Source organism: Cinclus cinclus, chromosome 14 (genome assembly GCF_963662255.1).
Source record: "Cinclus cinclus chromosome 14, bCinCin1.1, whole genome shotgun sequence".
Classification (NCBI taxonomy): domain Eukaryota; kingdom Metazoa; phylum Chordata; class Aves; order Passeriformes; family Cinclidae; genus Cinclus; species Cinclus cinclus.
This window is the reverse complement of record NC_085059.1, coordinates 10,668,530-10,687,549: the sequence shown is the minus strand read 5'-3', so window position 1 is coordinate 10,687,549 and position 19,020 is coordinate 10,668,530. Positions and strand designations below refer to the sequence as shown.

The 19,020-nt window shown below is 44.4% G+C and overlaps 1 protein-coding gene across 1 annotated transcript in view; it reads left to right on the top strand.

The window, feature by feature from the left end:
* Positions 1 to 9,304: 9,304 nt before the first annotated feature.
* The window catches only part of PDLIM4 (PDZ and LIM domain 4), a 43,005-nt gene continuing 33,289 nt past the window's right edge, over positions 9,305 to 19,020 (top strand). Inside the window, exon 1 of the mRNA XM_062502556.1 lies at positions 9,305 to 9,428. Coding sequence (XP_062358540.1) covers positions 9,336 to 9,428 — 93 coding nt within the window. The 5' untranslated portion in view covers positions 9,305 to 9,335. The remainder of the gene's footprint in view (positions 9,429 to 19,020) is intronic.

Genomic DNA, 19,020 nt, shown 5'->3' with positions numbered 1-19,020 from the left:
TGTGAGGACAAATTTGGAGCTAATATTTGCAGAATGTTCTTAAGTACCTTGGTTAGAGAAACAGATGGGAGCTATTTTCTTAATAAGAAATTAAAGAACAGACATATATTCATTACCATAGTGTAATACTGTGCTTGAAGATAACAAACAGTTCAGTGTTAGCAACATTTGCTTTTCATGCTCCTTGGATTCTTAAGAGATTCTTATTATTTTGTCAGACTTAAGGAATTTTATTCCATAGTCAGGTCATATCCTTCCCTAAGGATAAAGGAGCAGAAAAAGACTGAAGAACATAAGGGGCTGCGTGCATTAAAAAAGAAACAGTGAGACTTGACCCTTTTTTAGGTGGAATCCCTAGTGATCCTAATGCCCACTGGACACTTGGGATAATGGCCAAACTGCTCATTGAATCAGCATTCCCACCATCACTGGTGGGATCTTTTCTATTGACATCACTGAATCTTGGATCAAAGTTTTCAACACTGCTAGATAAAGTTCTGTGTAATATCACTAAACGGCCTTGCAGGTTCTTAAATGCCATTTAGGTTATTTAAGCTCCAAGGGCAAATTCCACTCCAAATCATGCAACAGCCTAACGAGTTGCCCATATGGAGCTGAGGGCAGAGCTTTGACCCAGCTGAGGCAGTTTCTGAGTAACCCATTTTGTTCCCTCCATTTCCTTTCACTCAAGTGAATATCAGACCTATTTCTCTGAGTAATGACAAAACCTTCAAAGTACTTTAAAGGTTTATTTCAGGCTCAGCTTTTCAACAATCCAGTAACTGGATGCTTGGAATGAGGGGTAAAAGAAAACTAAATTAGCATTTGTGCAGCATCCTTTTCTTCAAGGAATATGATCCAGAAGATATCCTGGGGCAATGTTCTGGAGAGAGCAGAGGAATATCTTCAGCAGCAGGAACCTGCAGCTGATCAGCCACAAAATTAGTGTGTCAAGAACTTAATAATAACAGAGGAAAGATGTGCTTGAACTTCTCTGAACAGGGATGTTGATGTGTGCTGTCCTCTGACTGCAGCCACCATGTTCTCAGTCTCAGCCAAGACTGTGTCCATTTAACCATAATTTTAGTCCCCAGTATGAATGCCCTGTGACAAAACCTGCCAAATTTAATCTTGCTTGACTGAAACCTATTCATGCAACCGGCCGAGCAGGTACAGGAGGGGTGCTGAGGAACTGGAGGAATCCCTTCATGGCCCACACAGCTCCAGCTGCAAAGGATGAGCATCTACACCCTGAAACAACAAACATGGGGGAAATCCAGACAGCTCAGACCTGGGGAAACAGGTATGGAGCTGTGGGCAGGCAGCTGGAGGGCCTGACAGATGAAAGGAGCAGTGATGGATGATGTTGTAGCAACAGTCACTGCAAAGGCAGAAAAGAAAACAAAAGAAACAGGATATGGCTGTTTAAGGAGGCTGATATGTTACATTCCTGAAAGCATTTATGAATTCCTACTTATGTGCTAGAATATAAATATTGGAAATGACTTTGATTTGGGTTTTTTTTTGTTTGTTGTTTTTTGAGGGTTTTTTGTTTTGGTTTGGTTTTTTTGCCTATTCAATAAAGTCACAGCCTGTGTTCAGGGTTTGGAATTTGTGGTGTTATATTTGTGAAATCTGGGTGCATAAGTCCAAACTTTGGGAATATTAAGAGAGAACTAAGACAAGACATAGTAATTCAGAACATCAATCTTGAATTGTTATAGCAATCTTTAAAATTCTATTGGCATGTTATTTACCTGCTTTTGGTCTCAATTGGTACCCAGGAGATTCTCTCGAAAAAATTGCAGGATTTGGATACCAAAGCATCTTAATTCTGGGCTGCAAGCCCCAATAGTGAGATAAAGGCTTAGTCTATTTGTTTCTTTACAGCAACCAAAAAAATAAGGAGTAATTTAAGCCTATGACATCAGGAAAGAGTTTCTTCATTTTGTATTATTGAGTTTCTTCATTTATTGCTCGTGGATGACAAATGCTTAATCTTATGGGCAATGTGAGTACCTCAAAGCATTTCACCTCAAAGTTCAAGCACAGTATTTTTCAAAAGATTCTTGGAAATCCTCCTCTGATGAACCAATTAATTCAGGAAATTGGGAGAGTTCAAACTGTTAAACATACCTCTCTCCTCCAGGATAAACACCCCTAATCGTGCACTGTATTTTCCAAGTCCTTCTAGGGGTGATCCCTTCAGTCCCTAAGTTGTAACATAAATGTACATTAGTGAGTAGAACCTGTGGTGTGAGGAGATGCCTTAGGCCTCTATAGACACTTCTGCAAAAGTCCTGGAAGTCCTGAAAAACAGTGAAAAACTGTTCCTGAAAAACTCACTGAGTGGAGGGAGAAAGGATCTGCTCCAGGAGCTGAGCTGTGAGCCTCACATCCTTTTCTCACACCCTAAGCTGTTCTACCAGCATTGCTTCGTCCTTACTATGCAGTTTACACTTTGCAGAGCACAGCCTCTTACATAGAGGAGGACTGATCCCTCTGGATTCTCCCCAGTTATCACATGGAACACCCTCAGCACAATGGGAATGCTTCACATGGGGTGAGACAGCAGCTGATGGACCGGGCTAAATGAATTGTGGCAGAACATACTGGGATAAGATATCACAAAAGATATCTCCTCTTTCTTAGCGTACTGTTTGTCCCTCTGTCCCTATCAGTTTAAGACTGAAATTAATGGGAAAACTTCTGTGAATTCCATCTACAGGAACCTTTGTGATCACTGAATCTTAATGCTGGCATCTGTGGAACTCAGCCTTTCAAAAATAGTTAGATGGCTATACTTATCTCTGAATGATAAAAGGCAAACTTTCCTTGACCTGCATAAATTGGGAATATTCATCTTAATTCTCTCCAGTTGTCTGCATTCTGGAGCCATAAGACACCCAAAAAAGGATGTATCACTGTAAACAGAGTCAAGAGTGTGAGTGATAAATGCTGAAATCCCCAGGAAAGGCTGGGGAGCTCTTCTGCTGTATAGGTACAATCGCTTGGATTCTACTATGTGAAAGAAAAACGTGCCAAATTTGTTTGCAGAATATAGCAACAGCTGACATCTGCCATGATTACACTAGAGAAAAACCAACAAAATCTCAGTGTTTAGCTGCTCAGTTAAGTGACTCATATTAAACCAGAGGGTTTGGCTTTGTTCTTCCAGGAACCGTTTCTGATGGGAAATCAATCAGTTTAATCTCATAATGGGAACAATTAGCCTTACAGAAAAAGCAGATCATTTGTAATCTCATTTTCTGCTTGCAATATTATGCCAATATTTCTTTTGATTTTCTCAACAGACGCCCACTGGTCACAGTGGCATGGCTGTGAAAAGGTTAAGGCTCGTGCAGGGCGAGAGCTGGGGTTAATCCTGCCCTTGTTGTCAGCAGCAGCTGAACACGCTGGGAGGAGGTCATGCCTCTTCCAAGCAAACAGACCAGCTTCTTCATCTGGTCCATGTATTCCAGGCTTGCAGCTACACAGGTGGGTGAAAGACCCAAGGATCTGCTCTGGTGCAGCAGCAGTGAGTACAGCAGGGCAGCAGGACAGGCCCCACATGCCTGCTCTGTGCTGCCCAGCTCATTATAGCATTAGTCTCAGTCTGGGGATTAAGGTGAGAAAGGTCAGACGTGACCTAACAGGCACTTGCTCATCTGTTTGCTCTGACTTCTGAGATGGAAAGTGAGACTGAGAATAGGGTGAACATGAAACCAATTCATTTTTCAGCAAAATTAGTAACAAGGGAACACTTTTTTTTTCTTTAAAAAGGGATTTATTTGTAACATTTTGAACATGTCGTGACCTTTCTGTGAGCCCTGATGTCAGTCTTGTCCTTGTCCACAGCTTTCTGTGGAGCTGCCATTATCAAGGACAGGCTGCTGTTGAGCTCCAATATGAGCTGGCCATGCTGTGTCATCATTTCCTGGTGCTCCCCCTGAGAAATCCATCCACAGGCTCTTATCATGTGCTTAGTCCACAGTGTTTGGGAGATAGGGACTTATCCTTGCTGCTTAGTGGGTTGCAAAACCCTTGTGTATGAAGATGACTGGTAGCCCGATGAGCAAGACTTAGAGTAACTTAGAATAAATATTGCCTCATGAATATTTGTCAGAATAGAAGAATAAACTGGATTTTTGTCAGGCCCTGCTTCATTTTACCCTTTGAACACATTTTACAAAGTCAAAGGATTTGCCTTTGTGCCTTTTGTGACTCTGCTCCTGCTGCACAGTGTTGCAAATCAAAGATGAATCAGACCACACACAGTGAAGTTTTGTAGTTTTTATAGATTCATAGAATGTTTTGGGTTAGAAGAGACCTTAAAGATCATTTTGATCCAACACCCTACCATGGCCAGGGACATCTTCCACTATCCCAGGTTGCTCCAAGCCCCGTCCAAGCTGGTCTTGAACACTTCCAGGGATGGGACAGCCACAGCTTCTCTGGGTAACCTATGCCAGGGCCTCATCATCCTCACAGAGAAGAATTTCTTCCTCATATCTAATAGAAACTTATTCTCTCTCAGTTTTTCTCCATAGTAATCCCTTAAATCTCCAAAGCCTTGGGAGGCATCTGGCTTCTTCATCTGAATGTAATTACAGAGAAGAAATTCTACTGGAGAGATTTCTTTCATTATCCTAATGGTTTCTATCACAGCTCAATTTTTCCCCTGTGGGATGCTTAGATCCATGAGACAAACTTCTTATAAATTATTTTTTAGACAAACAAATTAAACAGAATTCAGAATGATAGTTCTCAAAACTTGGGCATCTGCCAAGGAACTTTCAAAAACCAAAATAATAACTCAGATCTGAGAGATGCTGCATAGCCTATAAATTAAGTAATCCTTTGGAAACCTGCAGCTAAAGTTGCCATAGGGTTGAGATTTCCCTGTACTTAATCCAGGTAAGGAGTTTCAAATTTAACTGTTCAGAGGGGATGCTGAAGTTTTGATTTTTTTTTTTAACTATTAAGTAAAGGAATAAACTGGAACCTTTGAGAATCTGTTGTATGTGAATCCTCTTGGGATAGAAAGGCACCAGAAAGGATTCATTCAGGCAACGGAAATGGGAATTTAAAAATCAAGGATTATTGATTAATGTAAGAAAGGAAAAGAGATTCTACTCTGAGAAACACTGACTACTAGGAGGACAAATTACACAAATACTTGGAGGTTTTTACTCCTACAAGGATTTTGAATTAAGATGATCAGCATCACTCCCAAGGACATTTTCCAATCAAAAACATGAAGAGGAGTAACCAGCACTAAAAAATACCAATTACCATTCACTACAAATTATTTTCAAATGCAAACCATGAGCCTCTGGTGCACAATTTTAACAGAAGTGTGGCTGTTGGCAAGGCCAACACACAGGTTAACAGCTAGTTTCCTGCTTAAAGCTAATTTTAAATCATAGAACCACAGAATTTGGGTTGGAAGGGATCTTAAAGCTCATTCCAATCCCCTGCCATGGGCAGGGACATCTTTCATCAGACCAGGTTGCTCTAAGACCTTTCCCACCTGGTGTTGAATACTTCCAGGAATGGATAACTCATGACTAACTTCAGCCACTGAAATGGCTCTAAGCAGAAACAGCCAGAGCCCTGATGACAATTTGTACAAGCAAGAAAATCTCCTGACCTGTAGAAGAACTAAGAAGCCATAATGATGCTTTAAATCACTCTCATATGGACAGATGTTGAAAAAAAAAGCATTGAAGGGTCATTATCAGGACTCTCAGATAAACACAGATCTCTGCTAAATATTGGGAGGGTGGCAGATGGAAAATGTGAATGTTCATTCAAAATGGGACACAAAGATCTTTAGTTTACCCAGTTGGTCTGTTATAACAAAGGAAGGAAACTGAGAGTGTCACCGGTGGTGAAGTAGAGCCTAAATGGAATAGTCAGAAAAAGAAATAAAGAGGTGATAAGGCTTTGGGGTGGAAAAATCCTGGAAACAAATATCAAGGAAAATATCAGGGAAGGGCAAGATAAAGTGACCGGAGTGATGAGATTGAATTCATGAACCTGTTTGACCTCCCTTTGAATTATGTGTGGTCTTTGTTAGAGCTTTCAGCACTTAGCTGAAGAATGGGCACATTGGCAATAGTGTATTTCAGATGGGTGTTGAGGCTTGCTGCCACAGCAAGGTTCAGCTGCTGTTGGTCCCATTAATTTCTCTGAAGTAGAATTCCAATTAGTTTGTGGAAATGACCTAAAATAGAATTGAAGAATTCTCACTGAGCAACCTGTTCTAGAAGAATGTGTCCCTGTAAGTGGGGGTTGGAATAAGTTGATCTTTGAGGTCCCACCCAACCTAAATTATTCTGTGATTCTATGATTCTATCAAATACAAAACCAGAAATTTATCAGCCCACTTTAGATGCTTGAAGTTAGGACTGACTGGGTCCTTTGTAGACTGTAGAGTCGTGTTTGCTTTGCTCAAAGGAAGAACAATGTGAAAAGGCATGTGAGCAGCTGAGAGAATATGGGGCACATATGAACCATGGACCTCTTTAGCAAATGTTCTCATTCCCTGCATCCTGAGGAAAAATGTCTATGACAGAGGGGTGCAAAATTAGTTCCTGATACAGTTCTGAATCCTGAGAGCTGCTCTGCAAGTGAACACTTCCCATCCGGAGCAATTCAAATGCATATAGTTTTATTCAAACTGTCTCTACTTCACACAGTGTAGTGTATTCTGAAATACAGTCTCATTTGGAATAAACACACCCACAAATTTGTATCAATTTGGCTAATTTTGTTTTACTTGGGTTGTTTTAGATTAAGACAGCTCTATGAAGAGTGATCTGGGCTGAGCATTCAAAAAGCCTTGAAGAGAAAGTGCCTCAGAGCCAGCAGTTTCCTGTCTTCTTTTGAAATGAACACTCTAATAGAGGAGATTTCTGCGTTTTGATCATCTGTTGCCTCTGCCAGCAAATTACTTTGAACCCCTGAGGCTCTGCTGCACAGCAGAGCTGCCCTTCACAGCAGTATGCAGTTCAGAACCCACCTAGGGAATGGAGCTCCAGTGAATGACAGTGGGAAATGTCTGACTCTACAGAACTCTAGGGTTTTTTATATTTCTTTTCTTTTTTTTTCCCCCCCCCCATATCTTTGGTTTATTGTTGCTACTTTCCAGTAAACTTAGTGCCTTTCATAGAAAGAATTTTTTGTTTTCTCTCCTAAGAGAAAGGAGATGCCATTGCTGACACACTGCATTTGTGCACATTTTTAACTCTGTCCTTCAGAGAATCCTCTTCATTGCTGAACAGCAAGAGCGGGAGAGGTGGGATATCAAACAGTCCTCCAGGTCTCTGCGAGAGGAATTTTACTGTTTGGATGGGAGGATTTTCCATGACAAGCGAGGAAACTTCAGAGCAGCCTACTCCCAGGCTTCTGCAAGCTGGGTGATATCATGCAGGAATAAGGAGGTATGATTCATCCCCCAGACAAAAGTCAGACTGTGTAGCCTCTGTTGGTGAAGGCAGGTACTTGTGAGGAACAAAGAGTAAGGGAAAGCTCTGCTGGTATTGGCTGCAGCTGGACCTCCTCTGCAGGCACCTTTCTAACAAAGCAAACCAAGTTTACTATGTTTCAGGTTTGTGACACAGCATGTAGACTGTACTCATGCTGCTATATCCCAAAGCTGCAGGACAGCTCAGGAGCCTATTTTAAAGTCACAGCTCTGACCCCTGTCCCAGATTAAAGCCAAGCAAATGGGCACAGCAATGAGCCAGTCACACAACCCTTCCCATGTCATGAGCAAAGAGCCTTTGCAGCAAATGGCACATAAATCAAATTTGCAGGAACCAGGCCATGTGAAAGTGCTTAACAAAACTGGACTTTTTAAACAATGAATCCTTTGTTAGGTCCTTTTTTTCAACTGGGATATTCTGCCTTTTCCAGGAAGAAAAGGAAATTTTACAGATATTTTGAGAATTTTTTTCTCAGCTTCTGGGGGACATGCTGAGCAACTCTGCTTACTGCCCCCCCCACCTCCAACCCACCACTCTGTACCTGCAAAGCATCCCATTAAACACTCACTGGCAGCATGGACATCACCATGGTGCTCAAACAGTCACTGATCCAGCTGTACCACCAGGAAACTGAGATCCTCTGCAGTTCTAGGTACTGCTCCAGAGACCCCTGCAAGGACACAGAAATATTGGGGTACAACGGCCATGAAGATGCTCTGAGGGCTGGACCACCTCTGCTGTGGGGACAGACTGAGACACCTGGGAACATTCAGCCTGGAGAAGGCTCTGGGGACAACTAAGAGCCTCTTCCAGTGCCTAAAGGGGCTCCAAGAGAGCTGGAGAGGGATTTGGACCTGAAGAGACAGAACAAGGGGGAATGGCTTCAAACTGACAGAGGGCAGAGGTAGATTAGACATTATGAAGAAATTCCTCCCTGTGAGGGTAGTGAGGCCCTGGCACAGGTTGCCCAGAGAAGCTGTGGCTGTCCCATCCCTAGAAGTGTTCAAGGCAGGTTGAATGGGGCTTGGAGCATCCCGGGACAGTGGAAGGTGTCCCTGCCCACAGCAGAGGGTTGGATTGAGATGACATTTCAGGTTCATCCCAAACAAAACCATTCTGTGATTATTTTCTTGGAAGTTTATCCTTTGCTCAGGTGATGACTGTGAAAGAGTCACAAAATGCTTTAAACCAAATCCCATTATTTTCTTGAATTTCTTTTTCCTCATTCAGGAGACTTACCGTAATGAATAAAACATAACCAACGTTTGCTGACCTATTGCATCATTTTCCTCCTACTGTAGAGGACGAAACTGCAGTTGAGGGGGACTTTGAGCACACCAAACGTATGCTTTACTACTACGTAAAGTACTGCAACTTTATCACTGCAAGCAGCGGCTCCAAACCGCACTTACAAAAGGCTACGGGGGAAACCCGCGCCAAAGGTCCCCCAACGACCCCGGAACGGGTCTGTCCCTCCTTCCCGGCCCGGCCCGGTCCGGTCCGGTCCCTCTTTTCCGGCTCGGCCCTATCTCTCTTTCCCGGCCCGGTCCCTCTTTCTCGGCCCGGCCCGGCCCGGTTCGGTCCCTCTTTTCCGGCTCGGCCCGGTCTCTCTTTCCCGGCCCGGTCCGGTCCCTCTTTTCCGGCTCGGCTCTATCTCTCTTTCCCGGCCCGGTCCCTCTTTCTCGGCCCGGCCCGGCCCGGCCCGGTCCCTCCTTTCCCGGCCCGGTCCCTCCTTCCCGGCCCGCCCTGCGGGCGGGGCGTGCCAGGGAGGCGGGATCGCTCCTTTAGGAGCTGCCGCCGGTGATCGCGAGTGAGACTTGTTGGGAGAGCCTCACCGCCGCTATGTCCCATTCGGTGGTCCTGCGTGGCCCTTCGCCGTGGGGGTTTCGTTTGGTGGGCGGTAAAGATTTCAGCGCCCCGCTGACCATCTCCAGGGTGAGCTCGGAGGGAGAGGGGCCCTCCTCAGGTGATGGGCGGTGTGGCGGGCGGTACCCGGAGTCGGCGGGCTTTACCCGGGCCCAGGGGGTAGCGGCGCTTGGGCTTTTTTGAACTCCAAATTATTCTATATGCACCAAATACACTCAAATAAGTGTTCCCCTCTGAGCTTTACGCTGTTCCAGCTGCTTTTCCCAGTATTGCAGCGTTCTTCATGCTTTATTTTTTTGGATGTTAATTCGTAAGGATCTGCTTTCAAAGTTTTTAATGTTCGCAGGGTTTGGATTCGTGCCCTGGACTGAGTTCATAGGCTGTTGGGATTTTTAAAGAAGGCATGAGTTAAGTCAGCAAGAAGTTTTTCCGTGCAGGCTGCAGTGTTCTGGAGTCTCTGTGGGCTGGTAATAATTACTGTGCAAGTGTACTCACACTTGTGTTTGACCTCACTAATGTGCATTCTGGAATATTCTTTGCTCAGATGCCGCAGATAGCTTGAAATAGGCTTTGTGCGTAGATGTATGTGAAAACAAACCATCCCCCGTGCGGGAAGGGTGGCGACGAGGTGGCGTGATGGGCTGTGTGATGGATGAGGTGCTGTGTGTGAGCTGGGCACACTCCCGCCATCGCCGCCCGGCTGCCCCGGGAAAGGGCTGGGTGCCCTAAGCTGCTTTGCTTTCTCGGCATGTCGGGCTTTGTAGGATTGCCGAGCTCCCCTGGGCTGCTGAATTTCTGGAACAAACACTGAGTGCGTTTGAAAGGAGCTGTAACCTAAAAATACTGTTATAATGCACACAAGCTGTTTGCCGTGACAGAAAAGAGAAAACACATTCATAGTTTCAAAGAAAGAATTATGGAAGAGAGCATGTTTTAAGGAGATTTAGTTTCTTTGAGTTCAAACATGTCTGTCCCATGGCTTTGTTTCCGTTTTTACTTTGGACTGCCCCTTTCCTAGTGCTCCTCAGTGAGGGCTGTTTTGGAGGAGTAACAGGAGGAGATGGATGGAGGAGAGGGAAGGCCAGGGTGGCACAGGTGGGGCTGGCTGTGCAACCTGGGGGGCTGTGCTGTGAGAGGTGGCACGTTTCTTTTGGGGTTCAGCCTGAACCTCTTGGACATGGAGAGTTCTGGTTCTTCCTTGGTAACATGGGATCCACTTTCTGGCAATTGTAGAAATGCTCTTGTTGTGGAAATGAACATCTGAACTTAGTGGAGGTAGCCAGTTTCCTATTACTTTGAAAAAAAAGAAAAACTGGGTTAATATGAAACAAGAAAAACCTAAGTCTTTCTGATTCAGCAAACTCGGGAGGTATGAGGAGGGTGATTTTCCTCAGGACAGTCTTGCTGTGGATCACTAGGAGTTGTAACTCAAGAAGCAGATGTAGGATGTTATTCCATTTGGCAGCCTTTTAAATTGGATCGTTTTAAAATTTTCCTCCCACTGAAGAGGGGGCTGATGCTCTGATGTGCTGTACTAGGATGTAAATATAAATGTAGAGTGCTTTTGCTTGAGCTCTAGTCTCTAAAACCCAAGAAAAGATCCCACTTGGTTTGCAAATAGTACCTGAAAATGTTAAAGCTGGGGAAGAATTATCTTCTGCTACAGCTTCGGGCCATGGGGATGCAGGAGGCAGCTGCTGGAGGGCTCCTTGCAGAGCCTGGGCTTTGCTTGGTGGTGGTCTCTGCAACCCTGCTGCTGTGCAGAGGACTGATCATGGCTGCCATATTCCCTTTTATTCTGTAATTGTCTAGGAAATCTATTCTTTCTGGCTTGAAATATGGGCAAGGGGGCTGGGGGCTTCCTGTCTCCAGGAATGAGAACCTCCATCCACTTTGCCTGGCCTGGCTCACAACAGGAGGGAGACTCTTGCTGATTGTGGAGGCTTTTGGTTGACTTTTGCTTCCTTCAGTTGCATTTCTTCTTTAATTTCATTTTTATTTGTTTTACACTAAAGTGCCATTAAATCACAAACCTCTTTGGAAAAGGAGAAATTCTGCCATGTGACAGGACCACACTCTCAGAATCCCATATCCAGCTGTGGGCCCAAGATGTCAGCATGTTCTGGGTGTGCTAGGCTGCCTGAGGGGATGTGGAATTGCTGCATCCCACTACTTGGCCCAAAGGGCCATTACATGTCACAAGGTGTTTGGGCTGCACAGTTCTGCAAGCATCTTACCTGGATTGGTTATGTTGGGAAATAGCTTGAGTTTGGGATTTGAGGCATCCAAGGCCACCCACGTTCAGTTCTGGGTGCTGGAGGCTGGAAATATTCAGAGGAGCTGCCAGGGTGAGCTGAGGAAGAGGCACAGTGGTGCAGGGCAGGGAGGCGTTGGGCAGGGAGCAAAACTGAAGGTGGTCCACAAAAGTGTCTTGTGATAATATTGTCAAGAGATAAATGATAATATATGGATTTGATAGCATGGGACATGACAACGACCCTGTCCTGCTTTGGGATGGAACTTGCCTTGCTCACAAGGGTTTACTTTGGCATTAGTGCCTGTGAGGTGGCTGTCTGTGCAGGTGCTGATGGTATATTCAGTCTATCTCTTGCAGCTGTCTCAAATAGGTTCATTGCATTAAGCACTGGTCTTTTTTTTCCCGAAAACAAGTCACTTCCCTCTGTGACTTGGTCAGTCTTAAGTGGCAAGGGGTAAAGATTTGATTGCCCTGCTGAGCTGCTGATGCTAAACTCTGCCCTGGGGAGGCCAGGGCTCTGGGTGGGGTGTTGTGCTCCTTAGTATTAAAGATAAATGCAAATCCAGAAGGGCGTGCTTAGGACATCTTTCATGCAGTCACATGAAAAGTTAGGTGTACTATATCCCCTATTTCTTCTTGTATATTCAGGAGTACCCATATTAGCTGGGCTGGAGTTTGCTCAGCTGGTTTTGGGGCACACAGCCCTGGAGGGTCATACCCCGGTGTGTTGTCAGCACAGTGCTAGGGAGAGAGTTGTAGCCCCAGGCTATGCTCTGTGGGGGAGATGTAGTTTGTTTTATACCCAGTGTTACAGTGATCTAACTCTAGATGTAGGACATCACATCATTAACGGCTACTCCTTCTAGGGATATTTATAAGGGTAGGAAATGATCCAAAAGATCTGCTTTGAGATCCTTAATGACTTGATAGAAAGTGGTTTAAAGACTTAATTCAATTTCTGGTAGCTGACAGCTGTTGGTTGAGCAGGCTAATACTGGGTGCTGTGTTTTCCCTCTGTGGGAAAGGGGGTTCCCTGTTGCTTTTAGTCCAGTGACAACATTTCTTTTGACCAGCAGCCATTGCTCAAGAACAGGATGGAATAACTCACTTGGCTGTTTTCAGTGTTGTGCTTGTAACCACATCAGTGAGTGCTGTAGTTCTGTGTAGTTCTGTCACAGTTGACCTACCCCTTGCCTGGGATTAAAAAATAATTGGTCATTAGGTGTAAGTAGAGGAGCTGAATGCATTTAATCATTTGAACTTGCTTGTTCTGCTCCTGGAGCAGCCGATGTTGTCATCTGCCCAGTTCTGCCAGCAGTAATCCATGCACTTGCCGTTTTTGAAATCATAGATAAATTACTTGGCTAAACAGATAATTGACAAATCAACCAATTCCAGTGTGTTTTGAATGAGATTTTAATGCAATTTTTGCTTTATTTGCTGGCTTCGACATTAGTTTACCTGCTGGTCTCTAGTGGAACAGCAACAACGCAGTTTTCAGCAGTGGCTTGGAACTGTAACACAAGAAGGATGAGAAATAATTTGTCTGCAATCCATTATCCGGGTATTGTTTGAGTTAAGGTTGACTTTTAAACTTAAGCAGCGTTTTCATTTGAGCAGAGATGTGTCCTGTTAAAGGTTAGGATATTTGAGAAACAGTTCTGCTGAGGAAGGAGTTCCAATAAAGTAATTTTGTTGACTCTGTCAGGGCAACTGGCAAATGCCCAAGTCTATGCTGTGACCCTGTGTGAATGCAGGGGGAACCCACACAGTGGTATAATATCTGGGGAGGCCTGTGGGGTTTGTTCTTGTGTGAGTAGGGATGGCTGAGCCAGAAGGGGTTCCCCAGAGCTAGGGCTGGGAGTAACAGGTTTGGTTACCCCAGGAACTTCACATATGTTGGTTTGGAAGGCAAGGATCAGAGACAGCAGCAAAAGGAGCAGGAATTTTGTCTCCATTTGAGACAAGTTAGGAGGACTTTGATTTCCCTAAGGATTTTTTTGTTTCATGTAATTCTTATGTATTTGATAATTTATTAGATGGAAACTATGCACTTTCTATTCAGAGCTCCCAAATGGGCTGAAGAAGCCACTCTGTGTTGCTGAATCCCACCTGATTTCTGCTGACTTCTGGTGGGTTTACTGCCTGTGTAGAGCTGAGTGATGAAAGCTGTCCCTCAGTTGGTTGCATAGTAATGCTGTTAGAGGATTTCAAGTGGGATGGTATTTTTCAAGTGGAAGGAAATACTTCTGCTAGTCAGTTTTTGTATCATTCCTGTAAACTCGGGGGCAAGAGGTCTGGGTGGTTAAGTATGAAGCTGTGCTGGTAACAGAACAGTTAGTTTGAGCTACAGATAAGAACTAGCAGAAATATGTCACAAATATATTTGCTGCTGAAGTGTTTCTGTTGCTGAGGCTTTGTTTAATAACTGAAAGAGAAGAATAAATGCTTGTGCTGATTCAGGTGACAGTAATGGTGGAACGTGCTGGAATGAAAACTTAATACTAATTACCGTAATTAAGCACACTGATAATCCCAAATGGGAAAGCAGGTGGAAAGAATGATTCATGTAGATCCATTTAGGCAAGGTCACACCTTGGGGCAAGTTAGCAAAATAAACCTAGCACACCCGTGAAAAACACACCAGGCCTCTGCCAGGCTGGACAAAGCAGTATAGGTTCAGTGTCCCTGGGTATTTGGGATTAGGAATTTGTGGGTTTGGGGTTTTTCTTCCTTCCCCCTTCTTCTTGTTTTAAATGGTAGTGATGTCAGTTTTCCTTGAAGATTGAAAGATTGCCTCTTGGGATGGGTATTCAAAATTATTTTGTAGAAGTGTGCACTTAAATCCTACTTGATAAAGTGGGTTAAAGAGAATAGTTAGGTAACAGGTTTACTAGCACAGACAGCCCTGTTGGTGTAAGAAGCATACAGGAGGAAATATGTGCAATTATTCTTTTTTTTAACCTAAACTTCTTTTGCTGTGTAACACACCTGATGGTTATAATCCTGGTCCTCCTGCAGTTGGATGAGTCCTTGAATTTTAATACAAATATGCCATTATGAATTGTGTGGAACTAATGCATACCAGTGCAGTTTAATTTCATTTTTGGTGGCATGGGGATGAAATACATGTCATATAAAATCCTAGAAGGAACAATATAATATTTCTAACTGAACTTGTTCTATGATTTTTGAGCTCTCAAAATGCCTTGACTTGTGGTTCTCAGATAGCTAAGCACTTAGTAAAAACATTTTTATTTTCTAAATCATCTGTAACCACAGGTGCTGAAGTGAAAGAAAACAGTAGCTCTCTCAAGATCTAGCAGTGTTGATAGAAAAGGTTAAAACAAACAAGTTCACAGAAAACTACTCTGCTTGATTTGTTATCAGTGCCAGATGTGTGGTAGAGCAAACCCCATATCTCACTGAGCTGTTCATGTAGTGGGCTTGTACACAGCCCCTAACACCCCACTTGCCCCAGGCCCTGGTAGATAAGGTTGTGTTTGCCTAATTCTAAAGCTGGCTTGAGCAAAGCTGTTCCCCAGTAGAGTCAGGCAGTAGGCGTGGGGACTTTGCCCTGTTTTGAATGCTCTCCCAGCCCTGGCACCCTTCTGTGGCCAAGCTCCAGGGCAGAAGGTAGAACACTGTGTTTCAAGAGGAAACTTTTCTTGACGAATAATCTTGCTTACTAAATTAGACTGCACGGCTCCAACACTAACCAACTTAGCAACTGCCTTGTGCTTAACCTTCAATGTACTTTATTTTAATGGCCTGCCATTGCCTGATGCCAGCACTCAGTAAATCCTAGTGATCCTCCAGTGGCCAGAGAAGAGATCTGCTGCTGGCTTTGGGATTATTCCAATCTGTTTCATAGCATCAGAGTATCAAATTGGCTGAGGAAGGGAACTGCTGGAGGCTAGCTGCCTTAGAGTAGAGCGGAGAGGTGGATGGTAATCCTGGAAAAAGCAGTGGGGAATACAATTGGAAAAAATATTTCTTAAAAATTGGTTGTATTTGTTGAGCTAAAGTTCCCTGGTGGTTGATTTGGCAAAAGGCATAGTGTGGAGGTGATGCTTACAGGTGATACCATCACTGAACCTTCTGTGATCACTGAAGAGTCAGAGGACAATGAAAAGAGGGCTGTTCACTGGGAGCACTTTCTTTAAATTTGTCTTTTTCTTACTAGAACAATAGAGGGAGTTGAGACGGGCACCAATACTGGACCTCTGGTATTTTTCAAAGCACAGTGCTATGTGGAGGGCATAGAAAGATGTCACAAATGAGACATATCCTGAGGTGATTAGGAAGAATAATGTTCTTATTAGAAAAAGGGGGAAAAGGTACATTCTGGCTTCCTAGGGGAGAAGCCAGATTTGTTCCTAGGGGAATAAATCCCTGCAGGACACACCCTTCACAGGCATGCTGTGTGAGTAGGGCCTGCTCTCTGGGATCTTGAGAGCCTGGAGCTTCTCACCTGGGGCACACGCTCTGCAAACACCCCTTTGTGCTCCGCTCTACAATATCATTGCTGAGCAAGTGGTTTGTTTCTTTTAGTATTTTCTGTTTATAAGCATTCTCAAGCATCTTCATTTTTTTGAGGGAGAGAAGCGAGGAAGCAGCTGCTGCTTTTTGCAGAGGGGATGCACTCAGAGTGCTATATTTTATTTAATTTTAGGAGAGCAGTAAATCTGACAGGCACGCTGCATTCTCAGAGCAGTGGCCGAGCTGTGTGTGCATGCCTGCCTTGGGCAGTGAACACACCAGTGCTTCTGTCAGCATAAAAGGAGCTGTGAAAACACAAGTTACAGTGACCTCCCCAGCACATGAACTGGTTATGTACATATTTCATGCTTGGTTCCTTCCCGCTGAAAATATAGCGGTGCTTAGGTGGTGGGGTAGCACTGTGGGCTCTGTTTAACCATCTCATGAAGAGCTCACCACCAGCTCACTCCAGCCCTGCCATGGTCCCCGATGACAGGTCCATTGCAGTGGACCTGTTCCTTTGAGTTGCTTTGATTCACTCACAGAAAACTTGGGGAAATGGCCTTAAGATGAAGTAAGAAAGATTTAGATTAGATATGAGGAAGAAATTATTTCTGTGAGGGTGGTGAGGCATTGGTGCAGAGAAGCTGTGGCTGCCCAATCCCTGGAAGTGTTCAAGACCAGGTGGGATGGGGCTTGGAGCACCCTGGTCTAGCGGAAGGTGTGCCTGGCCATGGTAGGGTGTTGGAGCAAGATTAGGGTCCCTTCCAGCTCAAACCATTCTGTGATTCTGTGAAACCATCAGATCTTCTGGATTGCATCCCAGGCTGTGCCTCAGAGCCTGCTGAGCACCAGGGATGGCAGAAAGGAAGAGGCTGACTGGTACTCTTGGAATGGGAAGATGCAGAGAGATGACCCACTCCCCTTTCTGTGGGACTTGTCTGTGTTGGGCAGTTTCACCCCAAAGTCTTCATTAGTTGGCTTTGGATTTATGTTGGAAAAATACATTTGCATGCAGGGTAGCAGTAACCAAGAGTCTGAGTTAGCTGATGGCTGGGGATTCACCTCAGTGCTGCTTCAGTGTTTCATAAAGTTACATCTTTGGGAGCTCAGAGCTTCCACAGGAGGTGGGATTCTTGTCTGATTGAAAAATAAAAACCTTTATGGGGATTGTAATAAAAATATTTGTTTCTTTAAGCCTGTAGTGGTTTTGGCTCTTGGTACTGTACGCTTGACTGCTCTGAAGGTTGAAGTTGCTGTCACCCCATGGCACAAGCAGAGGTCTTTGAGAGCTCCATGGCCTCACAGGGAATGAGACTCCACTGTTGATGGCATGAGGGCTTAGAGCACCCCATCCATGCACAGAATTCCCCACCTAAAAGACCAACTCTTGTGTGGGGCCCTGCTGTCCTGGGTGTTAGCAGGATGTGAGGGACTGGGCTGACTCCTTGCTGGTGTGTGATTGCCCTGCCTGAGATTTTTATTGGAGAAAAGGACACAAGCAGCCCAAATCCTGGCAGGCACCTAGCCTGGGCAAGAAGAGAGGTGGAACATGCAGGGTGCAGCATGTGGAACGTAGCCCACATAAGGTCCTGGTGCATGAGCTGGGGCTTGGCTTTACTCTGCCTGTAGTGAGTAGATAGCTTGCACCACCCTGAGTTACATATCCATTAGTCTGGGCTTGGTCTGTGATCATTCAGCACTGATTTTTGAAATGGTGTGTTCTTGGGACAGATGAAGAGCTTTAAAACCAAATAAAATCTTACCACTGTTTTTCTTAATCTTCTCCTGTTCTCAAACATCAACTCCTTTGGAGGCCCCTTTCAAGAACACAGGACTGCAGTGACTTGATGCAGGTTTTCTTTGCAGTGTTTTTAACTTCGTAACACTTGATTACTCTCAGATTTGTGTATGCTTCCTTGATGTCATACACGTTGTGGTTTTGGCTCAGGGCAGACTCGAGGGCTCTCTGGAGAGAGGCACAAATGAGTGCCTCTGATACAAGCTCTATTGGAAAAATCTCTGTGCACTGCCAGGCTCATACAATCACAGAATGCTTGGGTGGGAAAAGATTTTTAAGACCATGGAGTACAGCTGTTAACCCAGCACTGCCAAGGTCACCAGTAAACCATGTCCAAAACAGGCACTACCCCTGCACTAGGATTCAGGCACAGCACTGACCCATAAACAGACTTGTCAGGCTTTCTGTGGAATGTTTGGAGTCAATGGTTTTGCACAGCTGTGGGTTAGGAGAACTTAGTATACAGTATTTTAAATATTATTCACTAAAATAAAAACTTGGGGCCTGACAGACATTACAATAATGATTCCCAAGGTGTTGAGACACCAATGCTGTATCTCAAATGAATTCTTGGAGCGCAGCTTCATTTCAAGCCCTCGGTCATCTCCACAGCTTGTATAAAATGCTAATATGGAAATATTGCTGAAATAATATGAAATAAAGCAGAAACTAAAAATAGGAAACAGCTAAGAGTTCCATTTGTGAGCAGTTTATTTTTCAAGGAAGCTACAACATGGTTAAGATCAGTACAGGGGGAAAAATCTATCAGACATCTAAACAGCACTGAATAGACAAGAGAAAAATACAGCTGTCCTGGGTCAAGTTGAATGTCTGTTAGTCTAAAGCCTGCTGCCCGCCAGGACTGTGGGTTGAACACTGAGGGAAGCAGGTAACAGCAGGCAAGAGCATGGAGGTGCTTCCTTGGAGTTCCTGGTTGAGCTTTAGGTTGGCTTTCTGATGAGTCTGGCAGCTTCTGTGGCTATAGAAAAACCTTAATGCCGTGTGAATGGAAAAAACCCTAACACTGCCAGGGGGGAAAATAATCCTATCTTGGCTTGAAATGTCCTGTGTCAGAACTAATGTGTGTGGAGCCTTCAAAGACATCTCCTGTTGATTGCTCT